The sequence below is a fragment of the Haliotis rubra genome, unplaced genomic scaffold (genome assembly GCF_003918875.1).
Source record: "Haliotis rubra isolate DU_JTF1 unplaced genomic scaffold, ASM391887v1 Scf2286, whole genome shotgun sequence".
NCBI lineage: Eukaryota > Metazoa > Mollusca > Gastropoda > Lepetellida > Haliotidae > Haliotis > Haliotis rubra.
Window position 1 is genome coordinate 26,192 of NW_025766321.1, and position 22,006 is coordinate 48,197.

At 38.9% G+C, this 22,006-nt stretch overlaps 1 protein-coding gene across 1 annotated transcript; it reads left to right on the forward strand.

Moving 5' to 3' along the window:
* Window positions 1-10,244: 10,244 nt before the first annotated feature.
* Window positions 10,245-15,714, forward strand: LOC124277849 (vesicle transport protein SFT2B-like). The gene is made up of 4 exons (XM_046713565.1): window positions 10,245-10,395; window positions 12,615-12,701; window positions 13,332-13,414; window positions 15,675-15,714. The coding sequence occupies exons 1-4, from the start codon at window positions 10,330-10,332 to the stop codon at window positions 15,712-15,714; spliced, it is 276 nt and encodes a 91-aa protein (XP_046569521.1). The 5' UTR covers window positions 10,245-10,329.
* The last annotated feature ends 6,292 nt before the right edge of the window (window positions 15,715-22,006 follow it).

Genomic DNA, 22,006 nt, shown 5'->3' on the forward strand with positions numbered 1-22,006 from the left:
TACAAACTGAGTCATTACACGTGGAAGGCGTCATACATTGCTTTTCATTTGTACAATTGCTGCCAACTGGTATTGCTTTGAACAAACATAAACGAGAAGTCGCACATTATGAAGTTTATCATTGAATTTATGTTCTAAATAATTAGAATTTAGGTAATCATTAAAGCGCGGGCAAATAATTTGCATTTGTCAAGAGTTAGTAATAAATGGGTGTCGTTTACACAAAGCATTCTGTTACAGAGGACATTGAATAGGTATTGATCTCTATATGCCAGGGGTTTTATGATATTAACATACATGCAGTGGGTGAAGGGTGTGGTTATTAAGAGTAATATCGGGGTGACATAAGGATGTGCATTCTAATATTTCTGATAAGCAAAATGATGCGAGTAATGATAATTTCGTGGCAATACAATGATGTGCATTTTAATATTTTACTTTAACAGAAGTATTTGGCTATTAGTAATATCGTAGCAATATAAGGATGTGCATTTTTATATTCTACTTTAATTGAAGTGTGTGGGTATTGGTAATATGGGAGCAATATAAAGACGTGCGAATTCTTTTCTTAGTGATACGATAGGTGGAGATGGTTAAATGTTTTAGAGACAAACCGATTAATCTCTCCAAGGTATTTATCTTATTTAATGTAGAGTAATTTAAGAAGTGCATTGTTATATTGAAGTGACACAGAAGGGAGTAGGATGTGGGAGAATTACCAGATACAAGATACATGTGCGTGCAAGACTCACTTGGTATACACTTCATATCCTGTTGGAAGAAATCTTCCAGACACGTGCATGTGTTATTGCTACAATCAGCGTTAACAACACATTCGGATCTGCTGGTGCATTTTCGCCCACCTGTCGTCCTATATGACGAACATACGGTTAAGACAATGAGAAAAGTTAATAGTCCTTATACCCTGTACATTCTACTGAACACACGTGTGAGCGTGCGCGCGCTACTGTCACTTTATAAACCAGAGCAATTATTGTTTAAACGTGTTTTTCTATTCTTCCTGTTCATCGAGATACAATTATGATATAAAATAACATAAGTAAATTGTATAATTGGACAAACAAACTCACTTGTACCTATTTAGACAAATAGACAAAATGCATGAATACATAACATTGTATGGCTAGTACAATGCTTACATTCGCAATGAAACCAATTTTATTAACCAACCATTGTAAAAACCTTTAACACTTTTTATATTAAGTTGCTTAATCAGTGCAGTGTGTGAGAAATTAGAGTGAGTGAGTTTAATTTTACACCGCTTTTAGCAATATACCAACAATATCACGGCGGGGGACTCCAGAAACAGGCTTCACATATTGTACCCATGTGGGGAATCGAACTGGGGTCTTCGGCGAGACGAGCAAACGCTTTAACCACTAGGCTACCCCACTGGCCCGTTAGAAAGTAATACATGCTTGTGTACGTCTACAGTTTTCCTGCGCAGTGGCAATGACTTACTTAGAAATTAGAATACGTTTGTCTACCTCTACGGTTTTCCCTTACAGAGGCAATGACTTACTCTTTTCACATTGTTGATCCTTCTGGTAGTATTCTTCAGGGCATGTACATACTGAGTCATTACACGTGGAAGGCGTCATACATTGCTTTTCATTTGTACAATTGCTGCCAACTGGTATCGCTTTGAACAAACATAAACGACAAGTCGCACATTATGAAGTTTATCATTGAATTTATGTTCTAAATAATCAGAATTTAGGTAATCATTAAAGCGCGGGCAAATAATGGCATTTGTCAAGAGTTAGTGATAAATGGGTGTCGTTTAAACAAAGCATTCTGTTACAGAGGACATTGAATAGGTATTGATCTCTATATGCCAGGGGTTTTATGATATTAACATACATGCAGTGGGTGAAGGGTGTGGTTATTTAGAATAATATCGGGGTGACATAAGGATGTGCATTCTAATATTTCTGATAAGCAAAATGATGCGAGTAATGATAATATCGTGGCAATACAATGATGTGCATTTTAATATTCTACTTTAGCAGAAGTATTTGGCTATTAGTAATATCGTAGCAATACAAGGATGTGCATTTTAATATTCTACTTTAGCAGAAGTGTGTGGTTATTGGTAGTATGGGAGCAATATAAAGACGTGCGGATTCTTTTCTTAATGATACGTTAGGTGGAGATGGTTGTATATGTTTAGAGACAAACCAATGAATCACTCCAAGGTATTTATAGTTTTTAATGTAGAGTAATTTTAGAAGTGCATTGTTATATTGAAGTGACACAGAAGGGAGTAGGATGTGGGAGAATTACCAGATACATGATACATGTGCGTGCAAGACTCACTTGGTATACACTTCATATCCTTTTGGAAGAAATCTTCCAAACACGTGCATGTGTTATTGCTACAATCAGCGTTAACAACACATTCAGATCTGCTGGTGCATGTTTCGCCCACCTGTCGTCCTATATGACGAACATACGGTAAAGACAATGAGAAAAGGTTATCGTTCTTATACCCTGTACATTCTACTGAACACACGTGTGAGCGTGCGCGCGCAACTGTCACTTTATAAACCAGAGCAATTATTGGTTACTTTACATCATAATTGTTTAAACGTGTTTTCTTTTCTTCGTGTTCATCGAGATACAATTATGATATTAACATAAGTAAATTGTATAATTGGACAAACAAAATCACTTGTACCGGTTAGACAAATAAACAAAATGCATGAATACATAACATCGTATGGCTAGTACAATGCTCACATTCGCAATGAAACCAATCTTAAAAACCAACCAATGTGAAAGCGTTTATACTTTTTATATTAAGTTGCTTAATCAGTGCAGTGTGTGAGAAATTAGAGTGAGTGAGTTTAGTTTTACACCGCTTTTAGCAATATTCCAACAATATCACGGCGGGGGGACTCCAGAAACAGGCTTCACATATTGTACCCATGTGGGGAATCGAACTGGGGTCTTCGGCGTGACGAGCGAACGCTTTAACCACTAGGTTACCCCACCGCCCCGTTAGAAATTAGAATTTGTTTGTCTACCTCTACGGTTTTCCCTCACAGAGGCAATGACTTACTCTTTTCACATTGTTGATCCTTCTGGTAGTATTCTTCAGGGCATGTACATACTGAGTAATTACATGTTGAAGGCGTCATACATTGCGTTTCATTTGTACAAATGCTGCCAACTGGTATTGCTTTCAACAAACATAAACGACACATAGTATAATATGAAGTGTATGGTTGCAGTGATGTCATGTTCTGCATAATCAATATTAAGATTATCATTGCGGGCACACAGAGTAATTAACCTTGTATATGTCAACAGTAAGACAAATAAGAAAAAATGGGTGTCGGTTACACGAAGCATTCTGTTACAGAGGACATTGAATTGGTCTCTATGTGCCAGCGGTTTTATGGCATTGACATACATGCAGTGGGTACTGGGCCGGTCGTTCAAACACGATTTCAGGTTTATTACCAAGCATCCGCCTGAGTAAATATAGACACCTTTACTAGTTTGAGTAGTTTCCATGCAGTAAACTCTGATTGTGATTGTGATTATATTTGAAACAACCTTAGCCCTAAAAGGATGACAATTAACACCAAGTATTGTGCATACAATACTATTTATGAGTGATGTAAATAACTAACATCCTTGGTGTGTAGTAACTCTGTTTGAGAAGCTGACTCAACTAAATCAACACATCCGATCATGTTCAACTGCCTAGCAGAGTGGGAACCATTCTGAGCCACGTGACCAAGGTTTCAGAGGACGAGGTTTACCATATTCCATATTGTTGAGATTGCTACAGAAGAAAGACAACTCCAGTGCTTCCTCAGTCGCGTGAGTTTGTACACATTGAGGGAGAATGGACAATAACATCAGATGGACGGGATTTTCTTGTTGTTGATGATGGTTATGTTGACAAACGTTTAATACTTTGTACGGATGAAGACCTAATGCATTTGCGTTCATCTGATATAATTTACATGGATGGAACTATACTATTGTCCTCCGTAGACTTGTCCAGAGAGCAGATCTTGGGCATTACCATTATTAACTCCTACCGAAGTACAAGACACATGGATCGAGGGGTGGAGTCCCTGATGATATCCCCAGAATTGAAGAATTCAAAGATTACATGGTTACAACATGGGTTGACGATCATGCCAATATCCCATCTTCCATCTGGAACCACCACACAATATCCGGACCTAGAACCAACAATAATTTGGGGGGATGGCACTCAAAGCTCAACAGATATCTCCTAAAGTACCACCCAAAGATATTTGCTTCGCATGTTTTCTGCAGAAGCTTGAGATGACAGATCGTGCAAAAAAAAGATACTCAGTAGCTGTATGCTCATGGGGCACTCCCCCCACCACGCAAACGAGTATACAAGGAATTGGACAGCAGGATAGATAGACTCCAATGGCGACTTTCAAATGGACAAACAAACAAAATTGACTCTTTAGATGCTGTTGGACATTTGTTGAAAGTTAGAATATAGGCATTTTAGCATTTTCACGTTTATGGCTTTAGCATTTGTATTACTAAGCTATTGCTATCATGTTGAATATTATTTATAGATTTTGTATTTTTTGCAACGTTACAATCTTAAACAATTACATTATTGATGTTACAATCCATTTTATTATTTATATGTACACATTTTATAGATAATAAGAAAAATATATAAAATGTAAATGACAAACAATACCTTTTAACAGATGCGATTTATATCTAAAATTCTTTTGTCCAGCAATAAACTTATGAGATAAAATATATTGTATGTTTTACATACAGATTGAAAGAGTCCATTTTACATGAAAGTGTGGACATCATCAGTGTGAATTTATGACCCCCCATTACCCCTACAGTTTTTGACACCAAAAAATATAGGTGAATCGATATGTAGGGATAATGCTTCACGTCGTTCCTTGTTATCCAAATTCTGACGGATTAAAATTTTGGACAAATAGCTGTTAATTTGAAGTGATACCATATCAACAGCACTAAAATACACAGTTCATAATGTTTTCAGAGTTTCTCTTGTGTCTTAAGGCTATTAGACCATGTCTTGTAAACATCCATTTTAACTTAAGTTAATTTATTACGTGATGCTCTTGCTGCTGGGCTATACGACATCGTTTTTTGTTGGTTACCCAGCAATTTTGGAATTCTGGGTTACAGGGTGGGTGGTGCTGCAGCAAAAGCAGTAGTACAAATCCGTGACACCACTTCTCATATTCCCAACACTGATTATATACCTATCATCAGTTGTTACATCAGAGATCGAATACAAAACAAGCGGGACACCCAAGTAGGTATCAATAAGTTATATGAAATTATACCAACCATGGGTTACACCTTCTTGGCTTTTCCAGATTTGAAGAGATCGTTATGCGATTTACTATTGATTATTTATTTAAAGGTGAGGACCCTCCATTTTGTATCCCTTGTGATGAAAGAATCGCAGCCAAGCTTGTTCTGCTTGACTGTATTGACGTTTCAATCACAATGGATAAATATTTCAGTGTAAAAACAGTCAAGGATATCTCTAATAAAGCAAATTTTCATTTCACTATTGATCTTTTGAAAGATATACAATTCTTTAAATATTTTTGTATAGATATGTTTTGTAAATGTATAAATGTTACATAATATAGTTTAAATTATATTAGCAACAGAGATTGTGGATGTATCATCAAAAGGGGTTAAAGTCTTGTTGTCCCCTAAGGGGGAAGTAAGACCAAGTCTTTCGAAGCAGATTTGGTTACTTTAATCGTAGTATATTATTACTAAATTATTAGTTTAAGTCATGCCTAAATCTTCGTACAATGACCAATGGCTGAAGGACGGTGTAAATGCAGCTGAGGCCAATGCAGGCAGCGTAAGTACTGAAAGTGTACATGGTCCCTAGTATGTGCGATCTGTAGTCCGTTCTATATTTTATTGATTTCAATAGTAAAATAGTTTTAGGGTAACATGCTAGTTTTACATCTATATCTGTGATATTCGAGTTGCCTTTAACGTCCGTTCTCGACAGGTGTATACAAACTAACTTTATGTATCATAAATATATATTGTTTTGGCCAACGTACAAGTTCTTCTTGGTTTTGAAAAGGGTTAAACATACCTTCAACTGTCGAACATAAACATAATCTTTCGAACGTAGAGAAGTCCAAAAATGAAGCTTCACAAATACTAAGCTGTAGTATTACTATACCGCCAGCGGAGGTGCTACACATACCCTCCGCAGAAAGAAGTAGAATAAATGATGTGGGATTGTAAATACTTCCGGGCTCATGATGTATTGTTTAGCCTACACCTGGATATACGAGTAGATAAGCTATAATTGTTCACATGCTGTTTCTTTTCTTTCGGAAATGGTTTTGTCACTCGACTACGATCGGTTTTGGACGGATACAGCCGAATTTATTCTACAGTGCATTCTACAGTTTCGCATAGTGGTTGTGCAAGTATTCCCTAACAGCCGCTGTCAAATCCGCTAATACCTCTTTTCGTTTGTATAAAAAATGCATTAGATTGCAATACGGAAGTTATGCCACCAATACGCCATCATTATAATCTCATTCAATAATGTTTAGTCACACAGATAGGAGGGCCTGATAAGGGTGTACAACACAAACGGGATGACTGAACTCTAGTACTGCAACAGGCTCGGCAGAGTGCAGGTGTAGACCTACCTGGTGGTGTCGGAATGGGAGCTGTTGGACTTGATGATGTGGCCACAACCTAGTAAACAGCATAAGAAGATTAACTCATCAAATTTGAAGGTTTTGATTTCAAACGTAGTTTGAATATTAATAATCATTGACATCTTGACAATTGACATTTAGACAGAAGTTTCAACGATAACCATTGCTTTTGCAGATACTGGAAAAGGCGAAATACTGTAAGGTTATTTGATAATGTAAACCTTTGCTAAATTAGATTAAGCTTAATAAAAGGTTACAGCTGAATATGTAGATTGTGTAGATTGTGTCAACATTTAAATGCTTTCTGTTTGTACAATAACTGTGCACCGGAACCAGAGTCCTTCGCGAGGAACACACACAGCTCGACTTCTTTGATTGGCATTCTAGAAGTTGAAGCTACTGTATTCCAGTGAACGTTACATATTGTGTTCATATCCACACGGTTACATATTCAATCACATCTTTTATATATATTTTCAAACGAATATCGTTCATGTATGATCGTTGTATATTTGTATTAATATTATGCAACACATTATAACTTGTGACATAGTTCAGACATATGTTCCTTCAGGCTGTTTAATAAAATAGACCAGAAATAAACGTATCGGCCTCACAACCCAGAGCCGTTTGTATTCTTTAACGGGCGCAAACAAGGCGCTGTTATATATCGATAAACATTTTCAGCAGAATAATTAATATGGATTTAACATATCTCAAACTACTCACAAAGCCTGTTGTTGTCACACACATAGTGACACATATCCATTTTAAGGACATTCTGCAGGAGTTCTTCGGATGTCCCCGACTTATTCCAATCCTTACTCTCGTTGACTGTCGCGGGTTAAACATCGCAGTTGACGAATAAAAGCAATGTGCAACAGGAAATATTGTACATGACAATATCCGCCAATAATGAAGCGGAAATAGAATATGATCTGGTTTTGAATAGTTACTAAACGCACTACCCCATGGAGGTGAAATGATCCATGCATTAAAGTTTTATTAAACTATCCACGTTCGAGGCCGCGATCTAGAGGGGTCCCGGGAATTTTTTAAAATTAGATGCTCTTAGATACAATTTCCTGCTTTCTGAAGGTAAAATGACTCCATTTACGTAATCTCCAATTTTGTATAAAATAGTTTTTTTTATTAACTTCAAGTGACAGTCCAGAAATTACACGTGAAATTTACACTATATACATGATATCTTCAGGTTTGTTCAATATTACTCGTCACTTTACTCGATGCAACTTAACAAGATAAGTCAGTCAGAAAGATTGCTTTATTTATGATCAACCATGAAATGAACACACTTACAGTTCCAAGGGAATATCAAATATGATTTTGACACCATTATACACTTTTAGCTGTATTTGAATTTCCTCCAGTCTGTCTTCCTAGAGTAGACAGTGCAAGGAGTTGGTATCAACGGTGTACTTCTGTATGTGTGCATCATTGTCAGACCAGTTAGACGTTCAGGGCTCCTTGTTGCTCGTGTCCACAACTTGAGTCTTCGAAGAGAGGAGAAAGACCTTTCACAAGCCACACTGCCGACTGGTATGGTCATGAACACTGTCAGGATGTCACGTCTACGTACATTACACTTGGCCAAGGTGACAGTTCTATCCCAGACTTTGACAATATCTCTTGTGCGCGAGTTTGCAATGCATTCACGGGAGACAGCAACATCACGGTATGCAGAACCTAAGTCACATGACACAGACTGCAAGGAAAGAATAACACTACTGCAGAAACTGAGTACAAACTGCGCAACAATGAACTGAGAACCGGTTATCAGGCGTATGTATGAATTGGCATCTGATTTTGCATCTTCAGAGCTTGAATCTGCAATCTGATCCAGACTTTGCAAAACAGTGTGGTATTTTGCCATCAGTGCAGACAGTGTTGATACCTTGGGTGCCTCCCCGTGTGGCACAGAACTTTGGTACTGCTTTTCGCTTCGATCCTTTCATCAATTAAATTGTTGACGCTTCCATTTCCAGTTCATCATCCTGTGGCTCAATCAGTGCCAATCAGCTCAGAGTCGTCGTCCTCATCGGCCTCAAGGTGGGTGGACTTCCTCTAAGTAGCACTGCCACTGAGAAGCCAAGTCAGTTTTGTGACACTTTCAAACAAGTTCCTGATAGATGGAACAGATCTGCAGCCTGTTGACTGTTGGCAATGTACTAGGATGGCATTTGAATACAGTGATGCAACCTTTGCCCGTACTTCACTGAGGCTCGAACTCATAACAGCAGCCCCTTCGTAGCCTTGTCAACCTAGAAAGTTCATGACATGTTGGTAATCAGTGGAGCCAAGTAATCTACAAGCTGATGCACGAAGTACCACTGATGTTCTGTCACCAGGTTAGCTCGCTGCAGTGACGACCATGTTGTAAGTTGCAAGACTTTTCAGATCACGTTACCACAATGTCTTGATCATGGGGATGAGGGAATGATTTATGATATAGCATCGGTTCATAGTTCCAAAAATAAAAATGAGTATAGTTTATATAATACTATCTATTTATTATTCACCCATCAGTGTTTGTTTGTGTAATGTGCATTCGTTGTTTTGTAGGTTACTAGTATTTTAAACTTTGTCTATCCTGTCTTTGTGGATTGAATGCAATCCTTTTTCTAATGAAGTATTTTGTTCACAACATTTTATAGGGTTCCGCGTAGTATGTCATTGCCTTGGATTCCATATTTTATTTATTAATGATTGCTGTAATCATGTGTAATTAAGGGACCGTTCATAATTTTATAGCTGTGTGTGTGTGTGTGTGGTGGGTGGGTGGGTTGATGATATTTTAAAGGGGGACACCCATTTTGTCCTATAGATGTGGGGCTCAGCACTTTGTACACATGTACTAGGGGGATCAGCAATTTTGTACATGAAATTATTAAAATGTTATGCTTAAACATTATAGGAAAGGGGAGGGGGTCATTGCTTTTGTACATGGCATGCAGGGGATCACTTACTGTGTACATTAATTTTTTTATTTATTTATTTTTTTTATTTATTTTTTTAAAATTTTTTTGGGGTGGGGGGATAGTCATCCCCCTCGCCATCGCAATCTTTGCGTCATTAATTGAGGGTTGGATTTCAGGGGCTGCGGTGAGGGATAACTTCTTTGATGTACAAAAAATATTCTGTTAAAAATTGGGGGGGGGGGGCTTTCCCCCCTGGGCTACCTACGACACTGCCTTTCTTTAAAGGGAAGACACAGACAGTGTCAAGAACTACCCACACGCACCGCGCACATACGTACGCACACATATACATACTGACCTGAACGCCATCAGTAAACGCGTACGTTTGCGAGATTTATATACATACCAAAATATAATGTTACTGTGTTGTGTTGTCATCCAATGTGTGGATGATTTAAATATTTAATGTCACAGATTTAAAGTCTCAGAGACTAGAAACGCATGACACTGACGGCCTATTTCTAGTGGACAGCAAGCACCTGTTGAATAGTTATGTCCCTTTGTCCAAAGGTGGCGCTGTTTCGGAACCATTCTGACAACAAACTCATGTTATAGTGAGTCACAAGATCGAGTTTGCTACAAATAATCAAAACAAAATGGACAAACTGAAGAAAGCGTTGAGTGGAGACGATGAAGACGAAGAGAAAGGGATCGTCACACAGGTATATATGTTCAAACATAACGAAATGATAATATATTTCCGGGATGTCGCGGTTGTCACACCTCCCAAGTGACCAGACTGCCTTGGAGTCTTTGAAGTCAACAGCTTGCATACAAATTGCAAATATTAAAACAGTCATGCGCCAGAATGTCTGCTGTTTAGCTGAAATGAAACTTTGCCAGTTGCACTATCCACACGGCCTGTCTAGTCCATTGCCATTATTAGATTACAATCATCTGAGTTTAATCACCAAATTCAGAAAACCTGTTGAATTTTCAGACAAGGCCATTGAGGGAGACCACAGACGTATATTACCATATGTAATAATATTACCTTTGGATCAGGCTTTCAATCGAATGATTTACTTACATATTTGATTGTTTTTAATATCAGTTTAGTCAAGTAAGTATGTCTGAAACTCAACTTAGTGATGAGATATATTTTATGCACAGTATCGATGAACACAACATATTATCCACACACACCCAAGGCTCTTTGGTGTGTGTGTGTGTGTGTGTGTGCGCGCGCATGACAGGATCGTAGACAGTTCTTACTCATGCTGTAATGAGGGTAATTGCATCACACAGACACTGTAAACATGGTAAATTCTTGAATGATGGCTTGTGCTTAGGATTAAGTTTTGTGACCTGTTTTACAATTGTTTATGAGATAACACAGTATGTTCTTAAGCATACAAAAAACCCATGACAAGGGAAATATGTATAGTGGAAGATTTATTATAAAACAGCTTGCTTATGTATTAAGTATTTTACTTCACATTTCAGAGGATAGGGGGGTGGTAGCAGAGTATTGCATCCCCTAGGAATACCAGGATCTGCTGGTCAAGGGTTCCTGTCCCACATGTGACCTCAGTGTAATCTTAAGCTTTTGTCGGAAACATGAACTGCTTATCCCTAAGGCTGACAAATCAAAACAATCAAAGGTTAAATCTTCTGGTGATGGTCTGAAATCTGTTGCAATGTGTATATGATAATTGCAATGATTTCAAATATTCCAATGTTGCCATCTTGTAATGTTTCCCCGATTTCACATCACGCCAAAGACCCAGGTGAAAATCCCCACATGGGTACAATGTGTGAAGCCCATTTCTGGTATCCCCTGCCATGATGTTACTGGAAATAGTGGAATATTGCTAAAAGCGGCGTAAAACCAAACTCACTCAGTCAGTCAGTCCCCACTTTCAATTTCTGTCACTGACTCAATTTACATCATCATCTAGCCACTGTGGGGGCGCATGGACAGCATCAAAGTCTGAGAATTTTCTAAACGTTAACCCAGTGGAACTGTATGAGCTGTCCATTGGATTTGTTTGTAATTTTTTATCATGAAATGTCGAAAGTATAACTGTTTAACTGTAATCTAAGTGTAGGGAACATAGTGTCAATTGATGTCATTGATGTCTGTTATGTTCATCATTACCTGAAGTGATGTAAACATTTAAATGTAAACAATAATACAAATCACTTTTAAACCATTACAACGGTTAATGTTTGAATCTGAAATTAATGGCACCGGTTACCCATCCTCAAACATGGACATTTCACATTGGCATGATGAGCTTGGGGTAATGAGAAAATGTATTTCACAAATTGATCAAGACATGCTGTCTATATCAATGTTCTAATGGTTATTAGTGGTTGGGCTGGAAACTAAGATACCTAGATCAAGTGGTACTAACTAGGTTCCGGATTCTGCCTGGACAGTTGGTTAGTCATGTGATCTATTGTTTAAATCAAATTAATAACAGGATATATCTAGAACTCCATGATTACACAACAAATGACAAATGTTTGCATTTCTTTTTGGCTGTTTTATGTAAAAATTCAGATAAGGCTTAATTTTATTTTACTGTATGCATGAACGAATTGTTCTAAACTTTTTGCTATTATAGTATTAGTTTCAAATGGTTCCCTTCAGGAGATTTTGTACCTATCTATCTATTGAGACCTACAGCAGGTACCAAGGTAGGGTCCAGTAAGAAGTGGTTATACCTGGGCCAAGATTTTTTCGGTTTAGATTTTTAAGATAGTGGCGTAAGTGCCATACATTAACATTAACTTACGCATTAACATCTTAGCGCTAAGAGAGCTTCGAAAATCTAGGCCCTGGATACTAAATGTGGACTTGTCACAGCCCAGATCAACAGTTGTGTCAAATTGCCGTGGGTGCATTGGTGATTGTTATTTGTTCTTTCTGCAGATATCTGATGCCTCCACCTTAAGTTGGTCAACCCGAATAAAAGGCTTCATAGTGTGTTTTGTCCTCGGTGTTGTGTTATCAACGTTGGTAAGTTGATGGGCTGTATCATTTGAACTTGCAAAAGAATACTACAGTCTAGTTGTCTATGGCTCCTGAGTTCACTGAGTTAGTTAGTAAGTTACCCTTAGTGTGTGTTCAATCAGTGTTCATCCTGATTATGTTTCAAGGTTTGTCAGCATCATTCCAATACTTGTGGGCTTCTCCAATGTGGTACAAATACGAAACTTGTATCACTTCCAGCTTTCCTCCGAGACGGTGGGGTAGCCTTGTGGTTAAATCATTGGCTCATCATGCCGAAGACCCGGGTTCGATTCCCTACATGAGAACAATGTGTGAAGCCTCTTTCTGGTGTCGCCCACCATGATATTGCTGGTATATTGCTAAAACGGCGTAAAAACCACTCACTCACTCTATTTTTCCTCCCCAACTTACCTGAGATGCCGTGATTTAGCTAAAGCACTGTTAAGTGTCTTTAAACCCAACTCAGTCACTGACTCACTCATTTAATTCTGTATGTACACATGATATATGTGAAAGTGTTTCAAGAAAACATTACAATAAACATTATGAGGTGCATCTGCCAAAAAGAAATCTTCAGAGCGTTGCTTCTCACTGTGTTCTCCCTCCTGGTTCAGCATCAGTAATTTTATCTTTCAGGGAACCTGTTTATTATTTGCAAAAAATGGTCTCGTCATGTTTGCTGTTTTGTACACTGTTGGCAACGTTCTGTCATTATCAAGGTAAGTTCTGCAAAATGATAATTGGTGATCATTATGATAGTGACACAAGGATTAAAAGGCCACTGATCCAGAGCAATTTCCGTGGACTGGTTGTTGCTTTTGTTATTGTTTTTCTCCAGTGTGTACCCGGATGATATCCCAGAATTCATGACTGGTTTGTTTCCTCTGCTGCGCCACCCTCATCCGCAATTGATAGTATAAGTATAGACTGATCAACAAAGATGAAATCTATTTACTCGATAATCTTATGTGGATTTTGTTGTAAAATTATGTAGACTTTGATGAATAATTTGGTTTCTTATAAAAAAAATATTTACTTGGATAAACATGCTGATTTTGATGTAACATTTTGATTTCATAGTAATGTTGACTTTATAAAAATGTTAACGTAATTGGATGTAAATTTGATTTAAGAAATAATTTGACCTTTAATTTGGTGAGAAGCCTGATATAATAGCATTGTTTTGAAAGTAAGGCTAACTAGTACATGGGAGTCTTGGGGAGAGTAGTGAGCTTATGTTCACTACTAGTCAATCTGAATGTTGTATTAAATGGCATTATTTTGATAACAAATGAAAACATTTTAAGTTTAACCATCTGCCAGTGGTAAAAAATGTTAGGACTGAAATAACGAAGTCAATGTACGTCTTTATATTTTGTCTTATAATCCTAATTAGTTTACTATCATAGTTGTATGCATTTATACTTAGTGAATTTATAACATGATTGTAATATCTAGACATTTTATAGATTGCCAACGTGTATCATATTTCACACACTCGCCCTGACCTAGTGTATGTTGTCTGTCTCATTACACTTCACAGCAAAAGAAATGATTCTGTTGAATGCCATAACAAATAAATAAAAGCAAAATGCAAATATTAAAATTAAAACAGACTAAAGTTATAACAACAATATCAGGCTATTACCTTGTTCGGGTAATGTATCCATCAATATCCACATAAAGTTCAATAAAATCGATTTGATAAGCAAAAAAAGATATTGTTCGATGATAGTTTCACTTTTACAGAGCTGTCAGATTGTTCCAGAGTACTCAGAGGAGACAGTAATCCTGGCTGTTTGAATTGAACAATGCTGTAGTTTCATTTGGTGGTGTAACATACACAGTTACATACGGAGAATGTTTTACATAAAGAAATATGAAAATTTTCATGACTCCCAAATATTGAAAATGACTCCCAAAAATAAATATTGTAAGTCACTATGACTCCCATTTTTCAAAGTCTGTGTAAAACCCTGCAGACCTCAATTTATAATGATGAGTATTTACTCCAGACACAAGAAATGCCAAATGGGAACCTTTGTCGGGTAATCTGAGTGGTGTTATCACTAATTATTCCTTTTATAAATTCATTAACTGACCATCAAGGGAATGATGACAAATAACATACTAGTATATGTGTAGGTTTACCACCAAAGAAGGGTTACAGCAAGAGAATAGTAATCGCTGTATTGCATGTCAGTTTGATTGCCTGAAAAAAAAAAACTGTTTTGAAGATACGAACAGAACTTCATTGTTACCTAAGAAATATATATAAGCATTTGCTGTGTACTTTTGCTGTTAAAAACTGTATATACCTATGTACCTAAGTAAAATTTCAGATTTATTTTGCAGTGGCAAAGTGGGGTTGTTTAGTTCATGGATTCAAATATATCAAATGTGTATTTTTGATATCATAGCATACATAATAGACATCATATTTTTACATGATTAAATATTGAGGTAAAAACACAGAAATAGGTTCAAATTGGATCAGTCACTATACCATCCAAACATTTGAAAATCTGAAAAAGCCTACACTTCTGGGATACTTTATTACAATCAGACAAGAACTACTGGGGATAGTTTCAAATAACGGCATCTGATGGGCATCCACCCTCTCCTAATGTCCCACTGATTAGGTTGAAGAAATTCTGCCAAGGTGGACAGTAGCCCAGTCCCCGAGTCCGTCACGGTCGAGGGAGCAGGGGCTGACTAGTTTGCAGTTAGGTTTCGTAATTAGACTGTTGGCTCTGGATCAGTGGCTCTTTAAGTTAACATTTATTGACCATCTCAATTCTGAATTTTTAAAACATATTGAGCATTCCATGAGGATAGTTTCATTGGCAGGGTAGATTTATCTTATATATTATGTGTCATGACAAAAGTTAAGAACTTCAAACTATATCATACCATTTTGTTAATGTCATCAATGTCTCAAATTCTGCTATTCAATGTGAAGCTTGATGTTCTTGTTAGTGATGATGTCAACAGGGTGGCAGCACTCAACAACATATAAAGATAATGATGACTTTTATTAATCATTGGGACATGTGGACAAAACTATAGAAGTATGAAATCTCATTAACATATGCATAATTTCCGTTATCTGATGGAAATTCCTTGTAAATCTTGCAAATATAACTACACATGTTAAAGAGGAGAAAACCTGGTTCAGGTAAATCAGTAATGTGATTATCTCCATGCCATTGTTGGTTTGTCTGGTCCAGACCCAGTTATTTACTCCATACCATGATCAGGATGATTTAGCTCAAGTAATACTGCCTGTTGCATTGTAAATTGTATGTAGATTTGAACAGTTTCTGATCCTGTTGCTAGTTCTATGGATTTAGAGTGGGTATGAGTCTCCTCTACTGTGCTTAAAGGGCAAGTTTAGTCGAAATTTACCTTTTTGTCTCGCACAAAAGTGTTTGTCAAGTAGTTAGATAGCCAAAACAGTACAGATATCAGAAGTAAGCAATTTATTTTTTGCGTTATATGGATTAATATTTTCCACATTAACCGAGGGTTCTATGTCCATAATAAATACACCATGGCTTATGTCCCTTGGAAATGACGTCATTGGTGCCCGACCGATAAACGAATGACGTTCTTTGAACTTATTAGATCCATTTCACGTGGTGCAGGTATAGGAGTGGTTCTTGTGTCTCGATGCACAGGCCACTGTTTTAATCCTGCTGTTGCCTGGATGTCAGCTGGCTATGTGGCCAGATCCAATTGGAAAAACATATACATTGTACAAAACTTGTTACCACGTAACCAAATTGTACAACATTCAACCAGAGTCGGCTGCCGTATCTTCTTTCACCAAGACTAAACATATATGCACTATATCTATCGGTGAATGTGCTGGCATTCTAGGTTTGGTACTTAATTCCTACATAAATCGTACAGTAATTGTCTTTCCTCTTCAACCTTCATTTTGATGCTGAAGCCATATCCAAATACATCACGAAGAAAAAGGCAATATTCACAGTTTTGTATTCTGTTAAAATTCTTTCTTCTATGATATCATCCGCTCATTGTAGGGCAAATTTACAAAAATTGGATGCATTGTAAATCTCGCCAGTTTTTACACATCACTGAATCACCATTCATTGTGTTTTGTGTTATTTATAGTATGTCTTACTTTAAATGCTTGCAAATATTGATTCAATGATAATGGCGAAGACACAATCAATGCAATTGCTATCAGCAGATAATGAAAAGAAAGAACACAACAAGAATAAACTAATAGTCTTCCCTGTCGTGATGGCTTCATCCATGAAGGTTGAAGAACGAATACTACGATATCGAGAATGTAACACGATCACCGATAGACAGATGCATATCGAAAGATGCGACGGCGGCTTTCCTGACGTGTGGATTTTTATTGCAATGTATGTTCAGTGAATCTGGCCACGCTGACATCGAACGCTGGCAGGATTAAATCGAAGACGCAGAACACTCACCCATGGATCTAATAGTTCAGGCATCGTTCGTTTATCGTCGACGCAATGACATTCCCAAGGGAACCATGTTCTTTATTATCATAAAACTGGAACCAATATTGAAAATGTGTCCATATAACGCAAAAATAAATTGCCGCTTCTGATATCTCGCTGCTGTTTATTTATCTAACTTAACCGACAAGCGCAATTTCGTGAGGCCCGTTAAACTTTGCCGCTAACACGATGAAGACTTTCATACCACTCACAAATCCATGGGAACTGCTGTGGGATCGAAGCTGTTCAAATCTGTACAATTACAATGCAATGAGCAATATTGCGAGCTTCGTCATCTGATCATGACGTAATTAAATAACTGGTCTGGCGGTAACTCAACTGGTAACGGAACAATCACATTACTGTTACCTGAACCGGGACGCACTGCTCCTCTTTGGCACGTATTGGCGGATATGTTAAAGATTACGAAATTTCGGTAACGGAAATTATGCATGCTGTTAATGAATTTCATGCTTCTATGGTCCCCAATGATTAATAAAAGTCATTGGCTCTTTATATGTTGTTGAGTGCTGCCACCCTAATGCATCATCGCAACTGGGGCATCAGCTGCATTGAATGGCAGGCTGAACATTGACATTAACAAAATGAGAACGTGATTCTTGGCTTTTGTCATGACATAATATAGTACCGATGTAAATATGTTTAAAATTCAGAGGTAGTCAATATGTTAACCCAAAGGCCGCTGTCCAGAGGCAACATTCAATGCGAAACCTAACTGCAAACTGGTGGCCTGCTCCTGCGACGTGGCGCATTTCGTACTATCCGCAGCGGCGAACTTCAATCGGTGAGTTTGTGGAAAGGAATATCCATCAGGCCGTTATTCGAAAACCGTATCCCCGAAGCCGAACTAACGTCTGACCGTAATAAGCTGTCCCAGAGACCGAGCTTTTCGAATTTTCAAATGTTTGAACAATGCGAAATTGTTTTCGATCAATTATTGTTTTACCTCGGCTGTTAATCGTAAAATATGATGCAATATGTAATAACTGCTGTTATCAAAATACGTTTTGTGGCGGGATGAAACTAACGACGCGTAAAGCGGTCGGTAACGCGGTATGCGTTTTGGCGGCGCGCAATCTTTATCTTTGCGTGGAGTTCTTTATCGGCTGGTTTTTTGGTAAATCAACGGTATGCGAATTTATCTTCGCGGCATTGCTGCGCATCTTCGTCAACCGTTACATTAATTACCGATGGATGAATGAACCGTTGCCGAAGAACGATGACGTTCAATTATTTGCGACGAAGGTTGCAGGCCGATATGACGGTAACAAGGTGGGGTTCCGTTTGAACAAAATGAAGTCTGTGGAACCACAATATTGTACGAAGTCATTTTCAATGACGAGATGTAATTTTCATATTTCTTTATGTAAAACATTCTAAAATGTCTTCAACGGCCAGTATCTTACGCAACGTGTTATTCAAACGGCCGGAACCAATGCTGAACTATTTGTTTCATGGCTATCATCGAACAATATCTTTTTGCTTATCAATAGATTTTTATTCCGAACATATTGAATATTGATGAATTACATTACCCGAACAGATAACCTGACTATTGTTATAACACCGGTCTGTTTTATTGCAACTGTTGCATTTTACTTTATTTGACTGTTATGGCATTCAGCGCAGAATCATTTCTTTGCTGTGAAGATAACAATGAACTGACAACATACACTAGGTCGGCGTGGTAATATGATACGCGTTAATAAAATGTCTGAATATTGATCATGTTAAATTCACTAAAAGTAAATAAACGTATGATAAACAAACTATTAGAATTATAGACGAAATGCTCGCGTGCATTGACGCCGTTATTTCGATCTAGCACGATACACCGCTGACTGAAACAATTAGGCAAAATGTTTTCATTTGTTATCGGGTAATGCCATTTAACCAACATTCGAACCGAACTGACCAGTGAACATGAAACAGATTTCCAACGCCCACTTTCAAAGGCAATGACTGCAAAGGTCCGGAAGTCGACTAATAACCCAAATCGAAATTTTACGTCAATTCGTTAACATTTTATAAAGGTCGGCATTACTATGAGAAATCAAAATGTTGGAAATCGGCATGTTATCGGTAAATGTTTTATGAAGGCATTCGTCGAAGATCTACGCAATTACGCAACCGATATCACTGGAAGTAACCGGTGAAATGGAACTGTTTGTTGATCGATCATACTTATACTATCGGTGGCGGATGTGGCGTAAACCGGTGGAATTCTGGACATCGGTACACTGGAAAACAATAACGAAACGGCAACGATCGCAGTATACTGAATCGACTATCCTTGTGTCACTAACGCCAATGATCGCAGTGGAAGCGATGACGAGCGTTGTGACGATATTCAACGAAACGTAAACGGAACTTCATTTTACGGAAATATTCAGGTTCCCCTGAATAAATTGCGGGAAGAACACCGGTGAAACTGGCATCTGAAATTTTCATATTTGTGTAATGTTTTCTTGAACGCTGCTATCGTATTATTTTACGAAATTGAAATTGATCGGTACAGTTTAGACGCTTAACGATTAACTTCGTCACGGCATCGTGAGGAGAGTGAAGATGATTTCGCGTTTTAACGGCTATACCGGCAATATCATGTTGAGCGACGCGAAAGGCTTCACCGCATTGTTCGCCATTAACGAATAGAACCGGGCATGATGGTAACCACCGAACTACCCACCGTCGCCGACTGGAAATGACTACGAGACTGTTTATGCTACGACGGAAAATCAAAGCCAACGGAATTTCCATTTCTTTATTTCACTGTTTGCACTGTTTATTCAACTCATTGTTTCATTCTTTGGCTGTTTATTTATTTCCAGCGTTGTTCTTTCCACCATTCCATGCACTATATTTATTCCATTCCATGGTGGGCATCCATTCAAACTGTCCTGTCCACCACCTTGTTTCCTTTGTTTGTGTTCAGTCCACATTTATTTCCATTTTTCATTCTTGTTTCAAGTTGGTGGGTGGTTGTGTTCCTTGGCTTTCATTTGTCTTCCTAAGTCTTGGCTTGTCCTGGCCACTTCTTCCTGGTACTGGCAAAGTTCGGCTGTCCGTTCCTTCGTGGCTTGTCTATTTCCTTCCTTCCAGCATCACTGTTTCATTCATTTGTTGTTTGTGTGTTTATTTCAATGCGCCATTCCTTTCGTTTAGTTATTTCTGGCTGTCTTCTTCTTCATTGGGGCTGTTGGCCATGGTGTTTGTGTTGTTCAATTTGTGTCCATTTTCGTACTGGCTGTCCGTAATGTGTTGTGTTTGAGGATGGTGTCGTGCCGTGTTCCGGTCCGTTGGCTCAGTTCGATTCCATTCGACTCGTGTGTGTGTGTTTGTCGGCTGTTGTCAGTGTTCCGCCGTTCAGTTGGTGATTATGCCTTCCGTTTCATGGTCCGGTGTCCTCTTCCGTGTGTTGTGTGGTCGTTTCGGTTGACTTCGGTTCTTGTGTTCCACTGTTCCGGCTGTCGTGGGCTTCATTGGCGTTTTCTGCTGGTCGATGGATGACGGCTTGAATGTTTGGTCGTTGCCGATTGTCCTTGATTTCGGGCAAATCGCGGGATTGTCGGCCAGGGGATGGTCCATTTCCATTCCTTCGTCCCTGGTCCATGTGGACAGGGGTCTGTGCCTTCCTGTGTGTGGCTCCTTGGCCATGGCTGTTCACTGTCCGTCTTCCTGCCATTTCCTTGTGTGTTTCCTTGTGTGTGCTGTGTTGTCTCATGTGTGGTCCTGTCCGGGGTGTGATTCTGTTGTGGTCGGGGCTGGCTCATTCCATTCCTTGTGTCCTTGGGCTGGTGTGTGGATGGCTATGTTGTGTTCTCCGTTCATCACTAAGTTGGTTTCCGGCTGTGTGTGTGTGTCCGTTGGGATTGTGTCCAGGGCTGTGTGTGCATTCCTGTGGTGTGTTGTCTTGGTTTGTGGTGTGATCGGCTGTGTGGTTCGTTGTGTGTGTTTGATTCCGGCGTTCCTTGGTGTTCGGCTGTTTGTCCGGCTGTCTGGGTTGTCTGGTTGTCGATCCTGTCTTCGTCTTCGTCTCCCTTTCGGTTTGTCCGTTTGTTTTGATTATTTGTGTGGGCTTCGATCTTCCTTTGTGGTTCCGTTGTCGGGGCTGCTGGTTTGTCGGCTGGTGCTGTCCTGGGCCGTGTCTTTGAGTCTGTGGGCGTGTGTTCGTCGTCCGTTGGTGTGTCTTCGATGGCCGATTCAGCGTATTCGTGTGCCTGTTGCGCGTTATGGTCTTGTCCGGCTGGGGTGTGCGTCCATCTGCGGCTTGTCCGGCCTCGTGTGTTTGGATTCCACCGTGCCGTGTTCCTGTGTCGTTCGTGTTGGCCACGCCGTTGTCATTATTAAATATGGTCCGTTTGTGTTTCTGTTGTGGCTTTCTTTTCATTGAAGTTGTCCTGGCTGGTGGGTTCGGCTTCTTTGGGCCATTTTCCTGATGGTGGTCTTCATGGGCTCAGTGTTGTCTTCTTTTCATTTTGGGTGCTGTGTCCATTCCTTCCTTGTGTTCTGGTCTTCCATGGTCTTTTCTTTCGTGACCGGTGTTTTCGTCGCGTCGTTGTGTGGCTCACTGATTACCGCTGCCGGGTTGTTCTGACGCTGTTCGGTCTTCTCGATGCGTCATGTGTTCAATCTTGATCTGGCGTTGTGACGATCGGTCTGTTCATCATCGAGACTTTGAAGTCGATGTGGGCGACGACGATATTATGGTCGCCGCGGTGATGGACGTTCTGATTGACGATTGATGATCGACGGTTGATTGATCAGAAGGATCGACGGTTCTTC